This window comes from Hemibagrus wyckioides, linkage group LG28 (assembly GCF_019097595.1).
Source record: "Hemibagrus wyckioides isolate EC202008001 linkage group LG28, SWU_Hwy_1.0, whole genome shotgun sequence".
Lineage (NCBI taxonomy): Eukaryota > Metazoa > Chordata > Actinopteri > Siluriformes > Bagridae > Hemibagrus > Hemibagrus wyckioides.
In genome coordinates, this window is record NC_080737.1 from 17,491,102 (window position 1) to 17,514,832 (window position 23,731).

The following is a 23,731-nucleotide window of genomic DNA, read 5'->3' on the forward strand; positions in this document are numbered from 1 at the left end:
GAAGGACTGGAATGCATTCGTTCTTCCAGTTCATTCCAAAGGTGAGGTTGAGGTCAGTGCTCTCGAGTTCTTCTACACAGACACCAGCAAACCGTTGAGGTCATGGAGCTCGCCTTGTGCACAGGGGCTTTGTCATGCTGGAGCAGATTCGGGCCTCTTAGTTCCGGTGAATAAAATTTGCAATGCTACAGTATATAAATTGTGGGAAAGAACCATATATGGGTGTGATAATCAGGTGTCCACAAACTTTTGGCTATTTATGCAAAAGCCAGACTCGCAGCCATGCACCAAAACTCTATAAAGCTTACTCTCTCTCTCTTTCTCACTCCATCTCTCTCTCTCTCTCTCTCTCTTTTATTATTATCAAAAATCAGCTGAGGAGGAACAAAAAAATAGCTCTGGTCATATGACACAGTACAGCAGCACTCCACGGGCTCAGCTCTTTCTCCAAGTCAATATTTCATACTGTCTACACGCCGTGTTTATCCCAGAGTCCATATGGTGTTTGATGGCTATTCAACATCCAAACAGCATATCAGTGAACTGTGATTTCAGCTGTGTTTGGCTTTTGTCTCTATTTCTCTCTGTCTCTCCTCTCTCTCTCTCACACACACACATACAAACAGACACATGATGAAAACAAATCCCAGTGAATAATACAGGTAACGGCGTAACCTTTTCGTTTTGTTTTGTGCACTGTTCCACACAGAACAGGTTATCGCACACTCCTGCTTTGCTTTCTCGCTTTTCTCTCTTCATTCACAAATTCACTGGTGACATCAACGATTTGTCAAGGTTACTATGGCGATGGTCTCCATCCAACTGGAGCACAAGCTGCTGTCATATGACTGAGGGTGGAGAGCGAGAGAGAGAGAGAGAGAGAGAGAGAGAGAGAACCACTATAATATGTGATCATGGTTTTTGATGGTTTTGTTAGAAAGCATTTCCAATTCTTAACTATTGTACACTGGTATACAAGAGATACAATATCCCCATAAACTGGAAGAGGTTACATTCATTATTTAGCTTTTACATGCATTTTTCCCGCCTGGAAAGTAATATCATCCACATCCAAAGTTTACTATATAAAAAATGTAGCTTTTAGTTATAAAGAAGCGTAAAACTTTTCATTGCACTTCGCAATTTACGTGACAGTCAGCAGAAGGCTTAAAATAGGACAAACAGCTCCTTTCATCGTAAAGAACTAATAAAAGAAATATAAAAAATAGTATTAGAAATATAGAAATATTATTTCCTCCATATAACAGAACATAAAATATCAAGATAGAAAAATTCTGAGTTTACACGTAATATTTAAGTGCATTTTTGACAACTTCATAAATATTTGAATGTATTAATTTATTCACGGCTCAGCAGTCACTTTTATGCAAAAATATTAAAAAAAAAAAACATTAAAAATAAAATGTTAACACATGAACGCTCTTTTACACCGCTCCACTATATCATCAACACAAACGCTTCACATGAATTAAAAGGCAATAACAATTATTATTTTTTATTATGCATCAATATATTTTATAAACCTTTACTGCAATGATTAGATTCTCTTCTTCTCCGAAATACACACACAGGGAAAATATGTATGGGAAATAAGAATTGGTCAGGGGTGCCAAAACTTTTGCACACAACTAGAATTTTGGCCGCGGCACGCTAGGGTTCAAGTGACGACTGTATGCATGTACGGAGTTAGCGTTAATATATATAGAAGATAATAGTTTCGGGGAAAATGTTTCACAGAATCACACCAGAGCAAAACCGAGCTATGGAGTCATAAATACACAACATGATGTATGGTAGCACAAGACGACACTTTTAACAAGTGTTAAAGTTTACTTGTGTTGCAACAGAGTCACGTTACAGCCATGTTGTTGACCACAAGGCGAGTGTGGACAGGGTAACAGAAATATCCTGCAACATACCAGAAACTATTCACTAATGCACTGTATATTCGCTTTATTAATGTATTTTATTTATACCTATATATATTTTTCCAAAAGTATTTGATTACCTAGAACTTTCTTTTAGTAGAGACTTTTAGGCTGTCTCTTATGCACTGCTGTAAACACAGTATATATCATTAAATTAAATCATACACGATATATATATATTACACAATAAATCATATACATTATAGTATACAATAACCTTCCTGTAATATCTGTTTGATTTTATTATTTTACAAATATTTTCCCCATGTAATAAAATGAGTAATAATCTACTGTATAGCTTCTAAAATAATAAAACATATTCACAATAAAATGGAATACAACCACATACAAATATACGTACACATTTATTCATTCATTAAATTATATATTTTATTTCTGCAATATTAAACATATTTTCCTGTCCATCACAACCTGAAAACAAAAAGCAACCCTGGATCGAAAAACTCCGCGCATATGTTTTGTCACACGCACGAAACAGGAAGTGTGTTTCTTCATCATGAGTCTTCGTGTCAGCATGTAGCTGAACGTACTCATGAACACTGCTGAACGTTTGTCCTCAGGTTTCTTGACGCTCTTTATATATATTTCGTCTCTCAGACGGCAAAAACGTGGCTAGTTTTGGACGTAGCTACAGAAAATATTTTCTGTCTAGACTTGACGACGAGACAGTGAGCACTCGGGTCTCGATTCAGTGGGAGATCCATCAGCATCATGGACGGTTCCAGAACTGTCAGGTTCTGAATTTTCTCACAATAATAAACGTTCTTCTCTAATTCCTTCATAGTTACACTTAAATTCTACATGCAACTATAACGTACCTAGTGACGATGTTGTATCGGAATACATATAAATACATAACGATGTGAATCAACAGTTTTGGTTCGTCAGTTATAGTAACACATGGACGTATCTCAACAGCTGTAGACACATCTGTATGAACCCCATGAAGGTTTTCAGTGACCAGAGAAGATTCGTCACACAACCCAACAGAAATGTTTTTATATAGTTAATGTTTTTACAACTAAGTGTTACAGTTACATTGAAATGATACTAGATGTTACATATGAATGTTCTTGCAACACAAAGCTATTATATTATTACTATTAGAACAATATTTTCCTGCCTCGATGCTACTTCTATAAAACATCATCAGTTTTGAGTCCTCTCGTAATCCTACGCTGAAATTCTGATCAGCGGTTTAAGGCACTGAGAGTTTCCTGCTTCCTTCAGTCAGAATAATGGCTTCGATGGTTGTACCATGCTAAATGGTCTCTGATAAGATGGTTTTTGTAGTTTTTAATAGGTCCACTCCCTTAAAAAGATCGACTAGTTATACATCAGAGCTGCTGAATTCTGGATGCTGATTGGTCAGAAGGTGTTGGTTAAAATTGTCTAACAGCAGCTCTGGGACAATATGGTTTCCATAGTCATGGAATGACAGGTGAATAGTTTTGTAAGACGAAATTTATTTACTGTTTAATGTAAAATATACAGCTGTGGCTTTAAGTTCCCAGATGTAGTGAGTCTGTAGCACAGAGGACTTTGTGCTTTGTTGTTTATCAGTAACATGACAAGTTGCGTTTTTGTCTTATTACCTGAAACAGAGAGAGAGAGGGAGAGAGAGAGAGAGAGAGAGAGAGAGCAAGAGAGACAGAGGCTAAGACTGAGAAGAGTAAATAATTTGTTTCCGAGGTTCTTCAGTTCCACGACATTAAATGTAACTACATATGGATAAAAAGTATGATTTACAGTGGTATAAGAGGAATAAAACATTTCCGGGCAAGCTCTTACAGGAAAACAATTCTGTGGGGGTAACAGTAACTTTGCATCACTGATTATTTTCCTATAACAGCATGCCCATCATATTTTATTGCTTATGAAATAAACAGATTAAAGTCAGGGGTCTACCCAAACGGTTTGGTTATGTCTTTGGTCCATTTCGAATCGTTTAGTAGTAATAAGCAGACCTGATTAAAATGTATAAAAAGGTCTTGGATATTCTTTGTTAAAAAGAACAAGAATAATAATTAAAAACATAACACAGTGCACAGATTTTCAGAAACAACATATTCAGCAGTTAGCTTCGCTTAACCACTATAGCAGAGCAGACGGTCTGATAATGTGAAGTCTAATCAGTCGTCCCACTCGTCTGAGTCAGGTCCCGGGTCAGAGATGAGACGCTGCCTCTCTCGGTCCTCAGACTCCACCGAGTAGAACTGCGACGGAACTATGGACTCTGGAGGACAGCGACAGCTGAAGATGGCAGCCACAACGGAGAACAAGAGCGCCAGGATCTCGAGGTAAAAGCTCTCTCCGGGCATGGTGATCAGTCCGCTGGGTGGAGCCGAGGCCGTGGTCCAAACCCAGCCCGTTCTCCCTTTTTGCACGTTCTGCCGGATCACCCAGAAACACGTTCCACTCACAGCTAGGGCCGCCACGCACGTCACGGCTGGAAACAGACACAAGACAGACACATGAGTATAACGACAACCTGGAGTTAATGAGAAGTGTTACAGAAACATAGAGACACTGAGACAGATGTGCTTTACTTGTTTATACCCTGACCAGACAGAATACTTATCTCTGATAGGTTGCCAGCTGTGTCCTAAATCCCCAAATCAGACACAGAAGTCACTCGAGGGTGATTTAAAGGTATAGAGGTGATTTAAAGGTGAAGTAAAGGTGTTATTACACACGTCGCAAAAAGATTAAACCTCTAACTATTTTAAAATCACTATAACACAAACCCAAACATGGTTTAGTGACTTCTTATAAAAGAAAAAAACAAAACAATTCAAATTATTCCAAATTGTTTGATTAATTATTAATACTATTTGCAGAAAACAATTCCTCGACCATGCAATGCAGACTGTTAACACTAAGCTGTTTACAGGAAACTGGCTGTAGTGTAACGATCTTATTAGCTTAAATCCTGGCATCCTGGCACTATAACCCCATGGGAACCCATTAGACTGAAGCTCACATGATGATGAGGTGCCCAGTATTCATATTCATCATGGTTTAATCTTCAAAATGGGGGACTAACCTTACAGGCTGCAATTGTGTCTTATTACCGTCCAAGAAGACAAAGAAAGAGGAAGAAAGAAAGTGTGGCGTAAGAGGAATAAAACACATCATGACATCCTGTTCTTGGAGAATAACTCACTTCTGGGATGGGTTTTGGGGCTTGACTGCATTGCACTATCCTGTTGTTGATTATTTCCTTTTAAAAGCATGTCCTGAAGTGTTTTATTCCTTACAGCCAAACGCAGATGCGCTTGAGAAGTGAGAGTCCAGTGGTCTTACTGTATGCTCTGATTCAATGTTTGGTCAGTTTTGCGTTTTTCTAGTTTGTAATCTTTATATTTATGGATGCAGAGAACAAGTCCGTCATCCAAATCCAAGTCCTGACCCTTTAATCCAGATTTTACAGACGAGTTCTCATAACAGACCTGCAGCCTCTGAATAAAATAAGCACCTGTGGAGATGTGAAGTGACACGACCAGTCTGGGGCGAGTGAACCCCATACCGAGGAAATCTACTAAGAAGGAGGAGCTGGAGAGAAGAACGGCGATGTAGCACACAGCCGCGAGTGTGTAGAGCAAATCCATGCCCAGTCCATGCATTCCACCTAAAGGAGCTGAAACAACAAAAATATATATACGATTACAACAACATACTGATCTCTCATTACATTAAACTAGAACAATCTTCTGCTTCCTGGATGTAATTTAGGTCCTAATGCACGAACCAGAGATGCCAAAAACTCCCTGAGATGACGTAGGGAAGAATCCAGACACCAGATAATAAAGCTTTGAATCAATACTCTTCTATAACTATAAAGTAAAACAGTGTTAAAGGTATTGAAAGAAGGGATTCCAAAATGGCCGTCCTCAACTATATGGTAAATAAGTCATCATCAATGAAAACCTGGATGCTATTTAAGACATACGTTCCTACAAAACATCAATAAATATTTTCATTACGATGTTCCTAATTCAGATTTTGTGCTAAAACAAATATGACACAATGACACTAAATACACCAAAGTGAAGAGAAGTGTGTGTGTGGTACCGGTGTTGGTGAGGTTCTGAGTAGCGTGTAGAATAAAAGCCACTCCGTAAATGAGCTGGCTCGTGTCTGTTCTGTTCTGCACCTGGATCCAGTTCGGGTCGGCGATGGAGGTGCAGAGGGACACCAGTGTGAAGCACTGACACACGGCGGCCGGGGATAAACTCAGTGTCAGCGGCATGGCTGTGGAAAAAACACCCAGAAGGATAGAGAAGATCATGTGGATCATTGCTTGAATGAGGGAAGTGTTGCATGAGAAACACATAAGTGTTTTTGAATCCCAGTCTGTGGGCTTGCCAGGGACAAGAAGGTATCGCCTGTTTACTCTATATTCCTCTATAATGATTGACCAATGAAGAGCAGTTTCACCTGATACTCAGTAACTGAGTTTGGTATAAATGCTAACTAAAGTTTTGTAACACTTTTGTAAGACCGAGAGGGGAATTTCATGGAAGAGCAGGAGATAATTAGACCTTTCATTCATACTTCAACACTCCACGAATGTGTATCGACTTTCCAGGAGAAGTTGTGCAAGAAAAGCATATCTTGTTATGTTATAAAACTATAAATAGTTTTTTTTACTTAATACATGAAGATATCTCTGATTATAGATACAACAATTCACTTTATAAAGATATGTCATTATTTTATTATTATCTTGTTATACCAAGATAATAGTCTCATAATTTCTTGTTAATATTACTATATTGTAGTAGTACTAAAAAAACGTAGCCTTAGTGTGTAACTGGAAAGATTGATTCAAATTTTCCCCATTTTCTTTACCTTTTCTACAAATCCCTTGCATTAACGTATTCCGGCCAGAGGGGTCGCCAAATCCCACTAGCGGCTCCTCCACAGGTTCAGATTAAGCATTGCTTCACCTTGTACTGGATATCAGCTGTTTATAAATGTTAATCTTCAAACAATTATTTCATACAATCAAATTCCAAAATTTTGAGTAAATAGTGATTTAAAACATATCACTGAATAAATCTGATAGATATAAGTCATTGTTCAGCACCGTCATGTACAGCATGTTCACTGCCCCCAATTAGTTTACACAGAGTTATTACTTGACCTGGTTGTCAAAAATGGGAATTGCAACAAGCGCTATTAAAAGCTCACTGGGGGGAAAGAATCACACTGCCCCATACCCAGGGTAGGAGCAGAAACGTAAAAGGAACGTAAAAGACAAACTTCCTGAATTGATCTGATTTAAAAATACTCTACAAGCCAACCAAGATTGTGTTTTCTAGCAAATAATCATAACTCATTTCCATAAACAAAGACAACATGTCTATGATCTACAGAACCATTTCTATTGTTAGTCATCCTAGGCATCCTGAAGTGACATCACTGAAGACCTGGATGCCTTTTGACTGGAAAGACTGGAAAAATAAAAGGGGTTTATGGTGTGGATGCTGTCCCACATAAAACGTTAAAACTTTTCAGTGCCTAATTTTTCTGGGCTGCCAGTCTATACACTGGACGAATGCAGGTTATCGAAACTCATCTGCCTAGGATTATAGAGTTAATCATAAAATTCTCTAGGTAGTAGCCTATAGCATAAATCACGTGATATTGTTTTAACTTTATAACGTTATTAACGTCATCCTGCACCAGTGCCTTGTTTGCTTGTTATAAATAAAGTATTACATGCATATATTTTTGACATAGTATACATCTTCATATAAATAGACATTTTATATTCTGGGGCACACCCATAGACAGAATAAAATAACATACACTTACTAGCCAATTTATACATGAACCCTGTACATATCTAATCAGGGTATAATGAAGCACTGGCTCAATGCATAAATAAATGCACGTAGGCCTGAGTCACGAGGGCGAGTAAATGATAAGATCAAATCAGACTGGGGGTAAAAAAGAGAGCCCCATGATTTCAACCGGGGCATTGTTGTGGGTGCCAGACAGGCTGGTTTGACTATTTCCTGCTGACCTCTTGGGATTTTCACAGATAAGAGTCTCTAACCTTCACAATGGAGAATGTTGTAGGTCGAAAAAACAAACAAACAAATAAACAAACAAAAAAAAAAGCATTCTGTGTGTGGACACACCTCGCTAACGGAAGAGGTCAAAGAAGAATGGACAGATGAAGGTTAAATAATCACACTTTACAACAGCGGTGAACAGAAAAGCATCTCCAAACACACAGTGTTAGAATGGTGTTCCTAATAATTTGCCTGATAAGGCTACGTGTTATTCCTGTAAACACTGGATATTTACAGTTTTCAGACAATAGGGTGCAGTGAATGAACTGAAACCCCTGAATGAACCACAGCTCAGGGTTTAAACCAGAGAAAATATACGATTTACAAAATAAAATAAAACTAAATAGTTTTTTTGTGCAGTTGTTGATGAATGATTTCACCACCGTCATTAACATGGAGACTCCAAATTAAATCACACAATTACAGATCACAAGGTTATCATTTTAAAGCAGCGACACAGATCTAGATTCCCCAGGACTAGATCCCTAGTACAATAAGGATCCTGAATCCACTCTGGCGATCCAGTGGAGTTAATAATAAACGGAACGAGCACGAGACATTCGATTTCCTTACAAAGCAAATTACAATCTCGTGACAGTGCACCTTGACCAAATCCAGGGTTTTAGACACGTTATACAAAAGAAAAAGACAACAGACTTCATCTTTAATGCTGACTCACCTACACAGTGTGAAATTTTATCTCCCCTTTTTCCACATCGCCAGATAAATCTATATTTAATGAGGAAAATCAACTCCGCATCGCCTGTTTGTTGGTAACTATCTGACAGCGCGATGTTATCATTAAAACATAAACTAAATTATCTCTCCAGACGGAGCCCCAGGCATACGACATAACGCGGGACACGTAAACTGCACATGTAATAAAAGAAAAACAAACAAATAAATGAATAAAAATAAACAAATAAACCCGATTTCACTTTTTCCGAGCAGAAGAGAAACAAAACTAGCGTCCCTCTCTGGGTCACACACACTGAGGTCTAATCCTCAATCACGCTTTTTTGGATATTAAGTGCACTACGGGAGCCGTATTGTTGTTCCCTAAGTAGTGAGCGTATGTAGGGAGTAAGAGCTTTGGGACTCAACTTCTGTGCGCACGATGACGTTGATTCAGGGAAAAGGGCGATTAGAGACACAGCGACGTCTTGTGGCCAAACCGAGGAACGGCAACCGAAAAAAAAAAATTAAATTAAATTAAATAAATAAATAAATAAATGCATGGAATCAGCTGACAGTTTGACTCAAATACTTTTAATAACTATATCATTTATTAAATAGTTATTACCATGTTTCTTTGCTATTATTATAATACACTGACCAGGCATAACAGTATGACCACCTGCCTAATATTTTGTTGGTACTCCTTTTGCTGCCTAAACACCCCCGACCCGTCCTGCACTGTGTATTCTGACCCCTTTCTATCAGAACCAGCATTAACTTCTTCAGCAATTTGAGCAACAGTAGCTCGTCTGTTGGATCGGATCACACGGGCCAGCCTTCGCTCCCCACGTGCATCAATGAGCCTTGACCGCCCATGACCCTGTCGCCGGTTCACCACTGTTCCTTCCTTGGACCACTTTTGATAGATACTGACCACTGCAGACCGGGAACACCCCACAAGAGCTGCAGTTTTGGAGATGCTCTGATCCAGTGGTCTAGCCGTCACAATTTGCCCCTTCATCAAACTCGCTCAAATCCTTATCCATTTTTTCTGCTTCTAACATCAACTTTGAGGACAAAATGTTGACTTGCTGTCTAATATATCCCACCCACTAACAGGTGCCATGATGAGGAGATCATCAGTCTTATTCACTTCACCTCTCACTGCTCACAGTGTTATGCCTGATCGGTGTATATCACAATTGCACTGCTCTTTTTTAGTCACCCTGAACTGCATTCACCTCTACTGTAATATATCCAGTTTATTAAGAACAACCGCTCAGGTATCCAGACAGCCGATTATGTGGAAGCAGCACAGCACCTCAAATCATGCAGATACAGGACAAGAGCTTCTATTAACGCTCAGATCAAACATCAGTACGGGGTAAAAAGTGATCTCTAACTTTTTGTAGACACCAGACCATCACACTCATGTGTCCTTTGAACATCTTATTCATAATTTAACCTCATTTGCTGTTATTATAACCTTCAGTCTATCAAATGGGGCAATCCCAGTATTTCTACCTTTTTATATTAGACAAAAGATAAAGACTTAAAGAATTAAACATGCTATATAAAAAGGTCCATAGGTCAAGCAGAATACTGACACCAACTGGACTTTAAAAAAGTTGAATATAAAAGAACGATTATTCATTAAACCACCAAAACACAGACCAGTCCACTTTTATTGGAAAAAAAAGTAATAATACGGCTGGCACAAATGTTATCAGCATAGTCTGAAATGCTGCACAGTGTCTGTTAACATTGTTGGGTTTGTGTGTGTGTGTGTGTGTGTATTCAGGACGTCATCTGAATTGCAGGACTCAGGTTGATGAGCATGTTACTGGCTTGCACTAGTTCAGATATGGAGATTCTTCCTCTCTGTTTGATGAACTGAGCCACGGCGTTCATCTCCTCCGGAGTGATGAAGATAAACTTCCCCCTGTCGTCGATCACTCCTGTGGACGCAAAGCACGCATCAGGATTAAATGGTTTGTGCAAAAAAAAAAAAAAAAAAAAAGTACTTCACAGAATTTTACGTTTAAGAATAACAAACCTGTAACTGAACCTTCCGCAATCAGGTCCTGCAGCCTGGCGATGGCGTCCTACAACAAACAGAAGAGCTGCTTATGTGTATTTGTTCATCTTTAGCATTTATTTTAGAACTGAGTGAATAGTTTGTCATTTTTTAGACCTGTGTACAGTGCGAGTTTCAAACTACAATCAAGTGCAAAAGAGGGGAAAAAAGCCCTCTACAAGTCAGGAGACTAAACTGTGACGTCATTTTGATTGTAAGGTTTTGAGCTGTTTGTTCCAGTGGAAAACAACCAAAAGGAAAGTCAACAAACATGTGCTTTTTCTTATACGTACCTGAGTGCGCATTTCAAAATGCGATGCCAAGTCCTCTAAAAGCACCACTTTGGAGTCCTGGGAAAAACACAGCCGTTAAAAACACTTAAAAACATCACATTAATAAACATGGTCGAATTGGTGAGAAACAGCTCTGTACCTTCACATACTGGATAAACTCTTGAAGCAGGTTGCGAGACTGAAAGAAATAACAGAGCGGAAATGTCGAATCTTCGTAAAATGAGATGAGGCAAAGAGTGTTAAAGCAGAATTAAACACGACTTATCACCTCCTGTTCCGTCAGCTCCACCGCTTCTCCCTGCTCCTCGACGACGAAGGACACTTTGAGTCTCTGATACTCCTCTTCCTCTTTCTTCTCCTGTTCCTCTTTAGCGCGACGCTGCTCCTCCTCCTGACAGACCAATGGGGGGAAAAAAAAAAACACACGTGTCGAACATATGGGAAGTAGTAAGCTGTCCTAGCGCAAGAGATAACTCTAGTGAAATAGATTATACTAAAGATTTAGCCTCATGTGAAATTATCCCACTGAATCGAAATCCTAACGTTAAATTATGACTATTGCTGATCTACAAATAAAGCTCTAAATATAAGTGTATCAGTTATGCTGTACTTAATAAATTTTATTTTATTCAATGATGCATCAGTTCTAATTGAGTATAAAACATTAAACAGGTAAAAATGATAGATAGATAGATAGATAGATAGATAGATAGATAGATAGATAGATAGATAGATAGATAGATAGATAGATAGATAGACAGACAGACAGACAGACAGACAGACAGACGCTGCCTCCTTGACTAGGCTGAATAAAGTTGATAAACCTTATGTGCACATTTTTGGTGGCCAGAAAGTCTCTATGCCTCTATATTGCTATATATAGGAAAGAAAAAAAAGTGACATAAAAAACACTGAAATAAATAATAAAAAAATAAAAACATAAATAAATAAATAAATAAACAAATAAATAAAATGAACATTATATATTTTCCTAAAATGATATTAAAGCAACATAAGTAGTTAATTTCAATCATTTTTATGAATAAATAAATAAAAGAAAAACACTTTCATATAAAAAGTCTTAAATGTAGTTCGATATTAGCAATAAAAACATGATTATAAATAAAACCAAGTGGAAACATGAAACTATGAGATATATATAATTATATATAGTTAACTTTCCCTTTATACACGTGATAATTTGAAACAACGTACTTTTACACTAAATTCTTAACTTTAATAACATTTAATTTGAGCTCTTAATGGAATTTGAACCTGATAAACACGGAAAAGTGTTAACACCCATATACAACAACAGCAACAAAAATGGCTTAATAAATATTAATGAACTTTAGTGACACCTAGTGGCCACTCGGAGTAATTCAGCTCAGCACTGACCTCTTTCTGTTCCTTCAGCCTCTCTTTCTCTTCTTCTTTCTTTTTCTCCTGATCCCTCAGCTCCTGTAACCGCTTCCTCTCCTCTCGCTCCTCCATCTCCGCCTGCCGTAGACACAAACACGCAAATACGGCACCATTTTAGCAAAAACCGCTCAAGAAAGCCGGACTTCTTTTAGGCAGTTAAATAATAGGTTTGCATTCTGTTTTGTTTTTGTCTTTTATGAACTGTTTGGGACGCACAGACAATTTGTGCTCATTTTCAGAAATGGAATACAAATGCAAAGCACGGATAAAGTGGAAAAGAACTTGATACACACTTCAAATACAAATGAATCTGATGCATTTTGGTCAAATTTCACTGATTCATTATAACCATTAGGCAAAATATATTTCTGGTCAGAGATTACTCAAAGAAACGGTGTTAGAACTGAGGTAAAGATCTGACTCGAAGAGCTGAGTCATGTCAAGTGAAAGAGATTAACCAAAGAGCTGAGTCGAGTCAAATGAAAGAGATGAATCAAACAGCTGAGTCGAGTCAAGTGAAAGAGATGAATCAAAGAGCCGAGTTGAGTCAAGTGAAAGAAGACTCAAAGAGCTGAGTCGAGTCAAGTGAACGAGATGGCTCAACGATCTGAGTCGAGTCAAGTGAAAGAAGACTCAAAGAGCCGAGTATTAAAGCAAATTTGAGGAGCTGAGTCATAGAGCCAAGTCAGGAATGACTCAAAGAGCCAAGTTTTAAACCAAGTCAAGGAGCTGAGTCGAACAGATGATTCAAAGAGCCAAGTCAGAAATGACTCAAAGAGCCAAATATTAGAACCAAATTAAAAGATGAATCAAAGAGCCAAGTATTAAAGCCAAGTCAATGAGCTTAGTTAAGCAGATGATTCAAAGAGCCAAGTCAAAATGACTCAAAGAGCCAAATACTAAAGCCATGTAAAATAGATGACTCAAACAGCCCATTAGAGCAGTAGTATTACAGCAGAAGTAAACTTTCTTTAAGAGAGTGACTTGTCAGTGAGAACACTGGGTAATACAGAGATGTCCATGATCTCCCACCTCTCTCTGCGCTCTCCTGGCTTGCTTTTCCTCCTGCTTCCTCTGCTTCTTGGTGCCCACCTTCCCTGTAGCCTGAGGTCTCTCTTCAGCCTGAGGTCTTTCATCCTCCTCATCCTCATCTACCTCTACAGCAATGTTCTCTAAAAACACAAACAAACAAAAAATGTATTTAGAATGGGAAATTGTCTATATATAAACGATTTCCCTGAATGGAAAAAATTTGTACCAATCTCGACGGCATCACGCTGCACACGTCTCTGCGCATTCATCCTGTCGAGGCCTCGGCGGCGGCGTGGCATTCCCGCTCCTCGATCCTCTGCCACACGAGGCGTTGCTGCAATCCGTGCGACGACATTCTGACGGTCTTCATGGTCAGCTACTGAGACAAAGCAGAGGGATTATTCACATAAAAAAAAAATCCAGTACAAATCTAATATTAAGACTTTGTGTTTCCTTAAGTGAATGAATGATGGTGACATCTACAAGATAAAGGAAATATACATTAAAATCATCTTGCACTGTAAACTTTGATCATTTGACTCTAAGAGCCGACTCTTTCGACTCCCAAATGGCTCATGAATACGTACAGGACATCTTTAACCAGTAGCAGTGCCCTGATCCTACCTCTACTCTAAAACACTGTTTTATATGTTAATACATTTTAAGTAATATATGTTAATATATTTTAAGTAATTGAATAATGGCACTGTACCTACAAAATATAAAAACATTCAAACGGCTCGGAGAACCGACTCAGTGAACCGACTCCCGCGCTTACTCACAGCGAGACCTGGAAAAACTGAATCAGTGAACCGACTCTTTCGCAAATGACACACTACAACTATTATCTCGTAGTTGACGTGGATGTATATACTACATGTTCTTGTAAATATTCCCTCTATTCTGGCGTTTAAAAAAAGGATAGCAGGAACACACACAAATGTCGAAAAGTTCATCTTTTTAAACATATCTGACAAGTTAAACCTACTGACAGCTAGTTAGCATTTAGCTTCCTGGGATTAATCTGTCAGGATTTCTTTAGCGAGGTTTTCTCTCACCTTCCGCTGTGCGTGTACGGAGTTTCACGGCGAATACGATCAGAACTATTAAAATAGCCGCTGCTACGAGATAAATAACGACGTCCATTACAGCTTAAATACAGTTCATAACCGTATTAGTCTATGGAAGCACAAGCGCAATAGCTGACGCTGCTTATGCCTGTGTTATTCGGGTGTAAAGCGCCACCTAGCTGCCAGGAGGCGCCATGTGTCTCTAATCCATCAGCGTAGGTGTAGTGCAACACATCAGACATGTTTTTATTTTATTTTTTATTAAATCTCTATAATTTTATCGACATAATGACATAAAAACTGCTTTTATAGTCGTATATATATCTTATAAACTATTTAATCATGCATATATATATATAATATATATAATGTATAATATATACATACCCAACTGTATATCTTGTTTAGCATGTTAATTCTTGACATATCTTCCTTTTTCTATACATTGATTGTACATACACTATATTGCCAAAAGTATTCGCTCACCCATCCAAATAATCAGAATCAGGTGTTCCAATCACTTCCATGGCCACAGGTGTATAAAATCAAGCACCTAGGCATGCAGACTGTTTTTACAAACATTTGTGAAAGAATGGGTCGCTCTCAGGAGCTCAGTGAATTCCAGCGTGGAACTGTGATAGGATGCCACCTGTGCAACAAATCCAGTCGTGAAATTTCCTCGCTCCTAAATATTCCACAGTCAACTGTCAGCTGTATTATAAGAACGTGGAAGTGTTTGGGAACGACAGCAACTCAGCCACGAAGTGGTAGGCCACGTAAACTGACGGAGCGGGGTCAGCGGATGCTGAGGCACATAGTGCGAAGAGGTCGCCAACTTTCTGCAGAGTCAGTCACTACAGACCTCCAAACTTCATGTGGCCTTCAGATTAGCTCAAGAACATTGCGCAGAGAGCTTCATGGAATGGGTTTCCATGGCCGAGCAGCTGCATCCAAGCCATACATCACCAAGTGCAATGCAAAGCGTCGGATGCAGTGGTGTAAAGCACGCCGCCACTGGACTCTAGAGCAGTGGAGACGCATTCTCTGGAGTGACGAATCGCGCTTCTCCATCTGGCAATCTGATGGACGAGTCTGGGTTTGGCGGTTGCCAGGAGAACGGTACTTGTCTGACTGCATTGTGCCAAGTGTAAAGTTTGGTGGAGGGGGGATTATGGTGTGGGGTTGTTTTTCAGGAGCTGGGCTTGGCCCCTTAGTTCCAGTGAAAGGAACTCTGAATGCTTCAGCATACCAAGACATTTTGGACAATTCCATGCTCCCAACTTTGTGGGAACAGTTTGGAGCTGGCCCCTTCCTCTTCCAACATGACTGTGCACCAGTGCACAAAGCAAGGTCCATAAAGACATGGATGACAGAGTCTGGTGTGGATGAACTTGACTGGCCTGCACAGAGTCCTGACCTCAACCTGATAGAACACCTTTGGGATGAATTAGAGCGGAGACTGAGAGCCAGGCCTTCTCGTCCAACATCAGTGTGTGACCTCACAAATGCGCTTCTGGAAGGATGGTCAAAAATTCCCATAAACACACTCCTAAACCTTGTGGACAGCCTTCCCAGAAGAGTTGAAGCTGTTATAGCTGCAAAGGGTGGACCGACATCATATTGAACCCTATGGATTAGGAATGGGATGTCACTTAAGTTCATATGCGAGTCAAGGCAGGTGAGCAAATACTTTTGGCAATATAGTGTATATAGATCATATTTATACCTATTTATAATTCCTACTATACATATCACCCTCATAGCTGTATATCTTTACTTGTAAATATGCCACTAAATGCTATCTGCATTTCATTAGCTCTGTACATGTACTCTGCACAATGACAAAGTTAAATCTAATCTAATTTAATCTCATCTCATCTATAAATATCATACAGACAGAGAGAGAGAGAGAATAGCCTTTTGTTTAGAAGGCTTATAAAAATATCTGGAGCTTTAATCCTTTCCTATATATTTTCCACCTACATGTTCATTTCCTTCTGTTTTCAGTCATTAAAACTGTCTCTGAGATTATAATAATCCTGGGAAGTAAGCATTATAGACACATAAATATATATATTAGATGTGTAAATGTTTATAACTGTACGTGCAAACGAGTTTAGCAGACAGACAGGTACAAAAAGTAGCACAAAATAAGCTCAAATGACAAACAATATAAAGTGTAATAATGTTTAATGTTGTAGTTAGTTAAAAATGCTGGAAAATGTTTGACACACTGATTCGGTGAAAGGAAACTCAGTGTTGTTATTCCTCTATAAACATACATATATACACAAACAAAATGCAGAAAGTTTAATCAGCCAAGAATGTTCTCCGAAGGGCATCCTAATAATGAGCCGAGTCATAATGGTTTAGTTTAATCCTCAGAATGATGTTATTAACGTTCATGAAGCTGGAAAAGACACATGCAAATTAACGACTCTTCATCTTCTACTGATGAAGTCCAGCACTTCCGAACACCGGCTCTGACTCGTACTGGTTCTGCCTGCTCGTGCCGCAATGCTTTACGTTGTAAATTCTTTCAGTGCCCAGGATTTTGTTGCCACCTCCTGCCGCAGTCTGGAATATTCCTCCGCCAGGACTTCAAACTCTCTGCCATAGATCTCGAAGGACGCCAGTCTGGACTCCAGCGACTGTTTCTCCACCTGACATGCCTTCAGGTCAGCAGTGAGCTTCTCCCTGAGACAAGGGGAAAAGACATGAAGAAAATGATGAGCAAAAGTAACTGTAGGAAACAGTAATTTAATGAAGGTTTTAAAGAAGAGACAGAGAAAGAGAGAGAGACAGAAAGAAAGAAAGAAAGAAAGAAAGAAAGAAAGAAAGAAAGAAAGAAAGAAAGAAAGAAAGAAAGAAAGAAAGAAAGAGAGATTTACATACTATATTGGGAGGGGGTAGGGGGCAGAGGGAGAGGAAGGAAGGAAAGAAGACAGAAAGACAGAAGTAAGAAAGAAAGAAAAACATATAAAAAGCATACTATATTGGGAGAGAGGGGAAGGGAGGGGGGAGAGGGAGGGAGGAAGGAAGTCTAAACTAAAAGTAAAGGCAAAAAATTGCAAATAAAACGGAAAAGAAATGTGGAACAAAAAAATGAAAGAGCATTAAATTGGCACAGAAAGGAAGACAAAATAAAAAATGGAAAAAAAGCAAGTAACATTCAAGGAAAAGATAAAAAGCAAGAGAGAGAAATAGCAAATAGGATGCAGAAGACAGAAAGAAAAAAAATAACCAAGAAGAAAAATAGAAGAAAGGGAATGAAAGTGGAGAAAAAAGACGAAGAACGAACACAAACTTGAGGTTTACGCAGAAAGACAGATGAACGTTACTGACGTGATTTTCTGATGCGCTGCTATTTTATCTCGGGTGTAAGAGTCCAGCTGCACCTCCAGCATCTCTGCCCTGTAGATATACAATGACATTAGTGCCAGGATTAATACATCTGGGTAAATAAACACACACACACACACAAATCCACCTGCACATGTGTTGGGAAGAACGGAAATTTCCAGAAGTTTAGTGATGATCTAAACACAACGTTAAACTGGATACTATAGTGTCTATAATCATTAAAGCATTAAAAATACATTAAAGGAGGAAGGATTGGCTTTAATAAATTACCTAATCTTCTGAATTCCAATCTCACATTTGGCCTCAAAGTATTCGATCTTCTTCCTGTCTAGTTCTTTCTGTACTTTGAGTCGGAGGTCGAGGACGAGGGTCTGCAGGAGCTGCATGCATTCCAGTAGTTCCTATCAGAGCGCACAAATACTGTAAACAAGACGTCTGTCCATTACGTGTCTTTAATACAAAGTCAACAGTGTCACAGGATCTCCATGAGATGAATCAGAGAGAGGCGACCCATATAGAACAGGCTCAGAGATCCAGGAAGCCAGCTTTCACCAAGAGAGTGACAACTAAATAACAGGTGACTTATAATGAACAGAGTCAGAGAACCAATTCAGAGATTTCAATAACAGAATTTGTGATCTGAAAAGACGACACAGAGAGCTGACTCAAAAGGAGCAGACACTCAGAGAGCCCACTCAGAAGAGAGACATTTAAAAGAGAGTTGACTCAGATCAGCCGATTCACTAAGAGTCGACTCGGAGACCAAGGCGAGCCAATTCCCAAAGAGTTGACTCTGAGACCAAGGCGAGCCGACTCCTGAAGAGTCAACTTGGAGATCAGGCAAGCCGATTCCCAATGAGTCGACTCAGAGATCGGATGAGCCAACTCCTGAAGAGTCAACTTGGAGATCAGGCGAGCCCAGACTCCCAAAGATTCGACTCCGTGATCAGTCGAGCCGAGTCCCAAAGAGTCGACTCTGAGATCAGTCGAGGGAATTCCCAAAGAGTCGACTCTGAGATCAGTCGAGGCAAGTCCCAGAGTCGACTCTGAGATCAGTCGAGACAATTCCCAAAGAGTAAACTCGGAAATCAAGCGAGCCAACTTGTAGATCAGGCGAGCCGATTCCCTAAGAGTCGACTTGGCGAGTCAGTTCAGAGATCAGGCGAACCTAATCCCAAAAAGGAGCCCTGTGTCCCAAAGATAGCCCCAAACTCCCAAAGAGAGCCCACTCTCCACTGACTCACAGAGAGGTAGGAGTAAGTTTGGCGCTGCAGCAGGGTGCCATTCTCTCTGTTCTTCTCAGCCAGACTCTCTGCTCTACTGCGCTCGCTCTCTAGCAGTCCTGGCAGCTTTGACAGTTTCACACACCGGAGACCCTCGCTTTCATTCTCTGAAACAGAAAACAGAAGAAAAGACAAAACCAGTGTTAGATTCTTGATCATCTTTTTCCTCTTCACGGATGCAGTACAATGGCAGAACTCTCTAACCCCAGCTTCCTTCAGAAGTCAGAGCATGTAGAGGGAAAACAAAACGATTGGTTGTAATTTACAATGTGAATTTCCTAAATAGCTAGATATCAGTGGTCAGGAGAGACGGTGTAAGCACTTTACCCCACTCGGGCTGGTAGTAGGAGAGGAGGTTAAAGAGTTTCTTCTTCAGGTGCTTCTGCAGTTCTGTCGGTAGTCTCTGTTTCATCTGCCACACATCCTGTTAGGAGTGAAAAAAGTAACCAAATTAGCCTCTTAAACATTTCTCACTGAAAACAGCCAGGTTAAAACCTTTCACTCATACTTTTTTACCGCACATCACACTACATCTAACTCAGTTGTGTTTGTTTTTCAGTTCAGGACTGGAGACGTTGAATGGCTGTCTACCTGATGTGGAGGCAGCTGACTCAGCACTTTTTCGGCAGAGAGCCCCAGGATGAGGGGCAGATCATGGACGACAGTACTACTCGGGTCCAGCTGCCGGACACACCGGGCCACCAGCAAACACCGCTCCAGAGTGACGTAGAACTGCAAACAGACACACAACGAATGAAACCATGTGATGACTATAATTAAGTCATTTTGTATCCGTATAACACCGATGACAGGATTTCTGAATAAAACAGGAGCTTTGATAAGCGTTAGTGTGTGTGCTGTTAAAAGTCTAGTAATTATGTTATCTATATTATAAAACATTTGGAGGGAAGGGGTGCATTTACTTTTGCTCATATGCTTTGTCTCCACTTGTCCCTTTAGAGTGAAAGCAAATCAAGCAAGCATTCCTCTGCCTGATCACCTTTAACCTACGATAAACATTTCTATTTTGGTGGGTGTGGCCTCTCTCAGGATGGCCCCAACCCCGTTCACAGGGCATTCAAGGGCTCACTCATGATTTTGTAGTGATCTGTTAAACCGTGCTCTCCATCACCATCATCAAAACACCTTCTGAAGGAAGATGTTTCAGAAGAACTAGGAACCCTGATCCCGTAGAAAAACACTATTTGTTTTTTCCTTTAATTCGTCAGTAATCTGTACACGTTATAAGAGATCAGACCAAATACGAGCCAATATCCAATACACGCAGTAACATCACAATGATTAACGAAAACCGGAAGTGCTCTTGATCATAACGGAGTGGTTACAGTTCTTACCGTATCCTCCGCTGGTGCTGCGGTAGAGTGGTGCTGGCTGAAGCGATGCTCCTGCACCATCTCTTGCAGGATTCTGTACATGCTTTCCAAACGAAGCCATCCCAACTTCTGCGACCTGAGCTCCTTCTCTGCCTACACAAAAATCATCACAATTTCTCAGCTAGAAACAGACCTCAACACAGACATCCTCACTGTATCATAGTTGTGAATCAGTGTTACTGGTCATGTAACATTCATAGGAGTTTCATCTAAATGAATTCCTGGTAATTCTGGAAGACTATATAAAATCTAACCTCAGCAATCCTCTATATTTACACATGCAATCTGAACCAAATTTTAATCAGATTTGAGATTCTCAAAAATGCCTGAGTCTCCCAAAAGCTACAGATGAATAATATCCCTGGATTCGTACCCAAGAACTGCTGCTATAACCCTGAAGACTCTCCTGTGTTCACACCAAGATCTGTTCTCCCTCTCAAAGTTCCCACCTCATATTATCTGGTCACCTCAGGCTTGTTTTATGTCTACTTCGACAACCTCTACTTCTAAGAATAACTGAGCTTTACAAATATTTGTATACAGAATCCTACATTCCCCATTATACTTCCCCTGCTTTGCATTCACGTTTGCATTCAAGGAAACAACGTGACTTGTGTCATACAAGCGGAGCTACCTTTTCCAGCTCTTTTCTCAAGGGTAAAGTCAAGCCAGTGCGATCCACATGCTGTGACAGCGTGGCCAGGAGCTTGCAGAACAGAGGGTTCTGGACCAGGTCATCTTCGGTCAGATGAGAGAGCGGGAACGCAGACAAAACTGAAGCATAGAAAATGACAGGGAAAGTAAGAGAGATATAAGCAATGAGGATTTGACTTACAGTTTTCTTAAAAGACTGCAGACTTAAATACATCAGTGAATGACTACAGTAAACTACGCTGTATGGCCAAAAGTTTGTGGACACCTGACCATGGCAAAGGTTTGGGGAAGAACCACATTCGGGTGTAATGCTGGCCAAAAGTTTGTGGACACTTGACATTGTCATTAAAACACAGTCTAAACATCTGAAGAGAGATGTGAACCTTGCTGATGCAGACTGTCTCCTTTACCCACTGATGACTCTGGACACGGCAGCATCACAACCTGTTCAAGCAGAAGGCGTCAAAAAAAAACAAGCAAAGAAAGAAACAAAATTAATAATTCCTAAATAAGTAAATCAACTGGTGCAAAAAGAGGAGGCTGTCATGTCTAACCTGGACCTGAGCTAACTAGCTAATCCATCCCTAAAGTAACACAATAAGTTGACTTGCTTAAAATTTCAGTCAAGTCCGCACAAATCCTCATGTTTTAACTATTATTTATCAAGAAAAGTAGTAAAAGTCTTAAGTTAAAGACTGTTTAGATAACTTACAACGATGTTTTGCTTCAGCAACGCCTTCTTTTATTCGTATTTACCGCCAGCAACAACAACTTCAACATCCGGGATAAGCGCCCTCTAGCGGTTTCTTCTGTTTCTTCTTCCTAACGTTATGGTGTACTGCTGCCACATCCTGGACTGGAGTGTAGACACTCCAGCGTTTCTTACTTCCATGCATAAAAGACATATACTGAAATTGGCAAAAGTTTTGGGACACCCCTCTAAATCATTGAGTTCAGGTGTTGGGCTCAGCCCCTTAGTTCCAGTGAAAGGAACTCTTAATGCTTCAGCTTCATACCAAGACATTTTGGACAATTTCATGCTTTGTGGGAACAGTTTGGGGATGACCCCTTCCTGTTCCAACATGACTGTACACCAGGGCACAAAGCAAGGTCCATAAAGACATGGATGAGTGAGTTTGGTGTGGAGGAACCTGACTGGTCTGCACAGAGTCCTGACCTCAACCCCATAGAACACTTTTGGGATGAATTAGAGTGGAGACTGTGAGCCAGGCCAAAACTGGGACGTCTGCCTTTACATGCATACGAATGTAATATGGAGTTGGCCCACCATTTATAGCTATAACAGCTTCAACTTTTCTGGGAAGGCTTTCCACAGGGATTAGGAGTGTGTTTATGGGAATTTTTGATCATTCCTCTAGAGGCACATTTGTGAGGTCAGGCACTGATGTTGGACGAGAAGGTCTGACTCACAGTCTCTGCTCTAATTCATCCAAAAGGTGTTCTATGGGGTTGAGGTCAGGACCAGTCAAGTTCCTCCACACCAAACTCGTCCATCCATGTGTTTATGGACGGACCTTGCTTTGTGCACTGGTGTGCAGTCATGTTGAAACAGGAAGGGGTCATCCCCAAACTGTTCCCACAAAGTTGGGAGCATGAAATTGTCCAAAATGTCTTGGTATGAAGCTGAAGCATTAAGAGTTCCTTTCACTGGAACTAAGGGGCCGAGCCCAACCCCTGAAAAACAACACCTGAACTCAATGATTTGGAGAGGTGTCCCAAAACTTTTGCCAATATAGAGTTATTTTTGATACACAATGAAAACAATTTTTCTTTCACTCTCTTCAGAGTCTATACCAGGAACCAGAAACATTGGGTTTGAAGCAGAAATACACCCTACACAGGAGTCACAGCTGGATCACCAAAGGGCACCATACACACATACTCATTCACACATAGGGGTTAATTTATTTTATTCAATCCACCTACTGGCATGTTTTTGGAAGATGGGAGAAAACCAGAAAACCCAGAGGAAACCCAGGAGCTCAGGATCAATCTAGGGACTCTGGAGGTGTGTCACCACGGCACCTGCAAATGTTTTCTTGTTTCACATATTATTCTCATCAGAATATTTTTCATTTGCCCTATTTTTACTTATACAGAGTAATGTCTATGTATTCCTCAAATTGTTCCTTGTTGTCATTAAAACACAGTCTAAACATCTGAAGAGAGATGTGAAACTTGCTCATGCAGTCTGTCTCCTTTACCCACTGATGACTCTGGACACTGCGGCATCACAACCTCTACAGTGGAAGGGGTAAAAAAACAAACAAGCAAAGTAAGAAACAAAATGAATAATTCAGGAATAAGTAAATAAGTAAATCAGTTTAGGTTTTGTACAGTGAGCTGTTTGAGATTTTTTGAGAAAATGGAGTAATGATCAGTGAAGTG

General features: G+C 39.9%; 3 protein-coding genes across 5 annotated transcripts; all 3 read right to left on the reverse strand.

The window, feature by feature from the left end:
• Positions 1-1,338: 1,338 nt before the first annotated feature.
• On the reverse strand, positions 1,339-9,061 carry LOC131348070 (transmembrane protein 127). Of its 2 annotated transcripts, XM_058382648.1 has the most exons (5): positions 8,736-9,061; positions 6,825-6,939; positions 6,045-6,224; positions 5,449-5,610; positions 1,339-4,419 (listed from the first exon to the last, which is right to left on the reverse strand). In XM_058382648.1, exons 2-5 carry the CDS (start codon positions 6,844-6,846, stop codon positions 4,103-4,105), a joined length of 681 nt encoding a protein of 226 aa, XP_058238631.1. In that variant the 5' UTR covers positions 6,847-6,939; positions 8,736-9,061; the 3' UTR covers positions 1,339-4,102. The 2 variants fall into 2 exon arrangements, with proteins under 2 accessions (XP_058238631.1, XP_058238632.1); XM_058382649.1 differs by lacking the exon at positions 6,825-6,939 and having other exon boundaries at positions 8,736-9,060.
• Positions 9,062-10,401: 1,340 nt separating this feature from the next.
• ddrgk1 (DDRGK domain containing 1) lies at positions 10,402-14,791 on the reverse strand. Of its 2 annotated transcripts, none has more exons than XM_058382646.1 (9): positions 14,617-14,791; positions 13,785-13,934; positions 13,559-13,698; positions 12,503-12,604; positions 11,373-11,495; positions 11,244-11,282; positions 11,105-11,161; positions 10,791-10,839; positions 10,402-10,692 (listed from the first exon to the last, which is right to left on the reverse strand). In XM_058382646.1, exons 1-9 carry the CDS (start codon positions 14,702-14,704, stop codon positions 10,532-10,534), a joined length of 909 nt encoding a protein of 302 aa, XP_058238629.1. In that variant the 5' UTR covers positions 14,705-14,791; the 3' UTR covers positions 10,402-10,531. The 2 variants fall into 2 exon arrangements, with proteins under 2 accessions (XP_058238629.1, XP_058238628.1); XM_058382645.1 differs by having other exon boundaries at positions 13,785-13,937.
• Positions 14,792-16,811: 2,020 nt separating this feature from the next.
• haus4 (HAUS augmin-like complex, subunit 4) lies at positions 16,812-23,589 on the reverse strand. The gene is made up of 11 exons (XM_058382910.1): positions 23,270-23,589; positions 22,035-22,207; positions 21,706-21,766; positions 21,303-21,442; positions 20,630-20,761; positions 19,866-20,006; positions 19,602-19,698; positions 19,236-19,381; positions 18,262-18,392; positions 17,974-18,042; positions 16,812-17,325 (listed from the first exon to the last, which is right to left on the reverse strand). The coding sequence occupies exons 3-11, from the start codon at positions 21,758-21,760 to the stop codon at positions 17,151-17,153; spliced, it is 1,086 nt and encodes a 361-aa protein (XP_058238893.1). The 5' UTR covers positions 21,761-21,766; positions 22,035-22,207; positions 23,270-23,589; the 3' UTR covers positions 16,812-17,150.
• Between the last annotated feature and the right edge of the window lie 142 nt (positions 23,590-23,731).

Excerpts from the sequence above, each read along its gene's own strand:
- LOC131348070 (XM_058382648.1), bottom strand. The coding sequence starts at position 6,846 with ATGCAAGGGATTTGTAGAAAAG. Across the intron at positions 6,225-6,824 it reads GCAAGGGATTTGTAGAAAAG|CCATGCCGCTGACACTGAGT; the intron begins GTAAAGAAAATG and ends TTTTTTCCACAG. Across the intron at positions 4,420-5,448 it reads GTCACTTCACATCTCCACAG|CCGTGACGTGCGTGGCGGCC; the intron begins GTGCTTATTTTA and ends GTCTGTTTCCAG.
- ddrgk1 (XM_058382645.1), bottom strand. The coding sequence starts at position 14,704 with ATGGACGTCGTTATTTATCTCGTAGCAGCGGCTATTTTAATAGTTCTG. Across the intron at positions 11,283-11,372 it reads TGGAGCTGACGGAACAGGAG|TCTCGCAACCTGCTTCAAGA; the intron begins GTGATAAGTCGT and ends TATTTCTTTCAG. Across the intron at positions 10,840-11,104 it reads ATTTTGAAATGCGCACTCAG|GACGCCATCGCCAGGCTGCA; the intron begins GTACGTATAAGA and ends TGTTTGTTGTAG.
- haus4 (XM_058382910.1), bottom strand. The coding sequence starts at position 21,760 with ATGCTGCCGTGTCCAGAGTCATCAGTGGGTAAAGGAGACAGTCTGCAT. Across the intron at positions 19,699-19,865 it reads GTCAGCTGCCTCCACATCAG|GATGTGTGGCAGATGAAACA; the intron begins GTAGACAGCCAT and ends CACTCCTAACAG. Across the intron at positions 19,382-19,601 it reads CTACTACCAGCCCGAGTGGG|AGAATGAAAGCGAGGGTCTC; the intron begins GTAAAGTGCTTA and ends TTTCTGTTTCAG.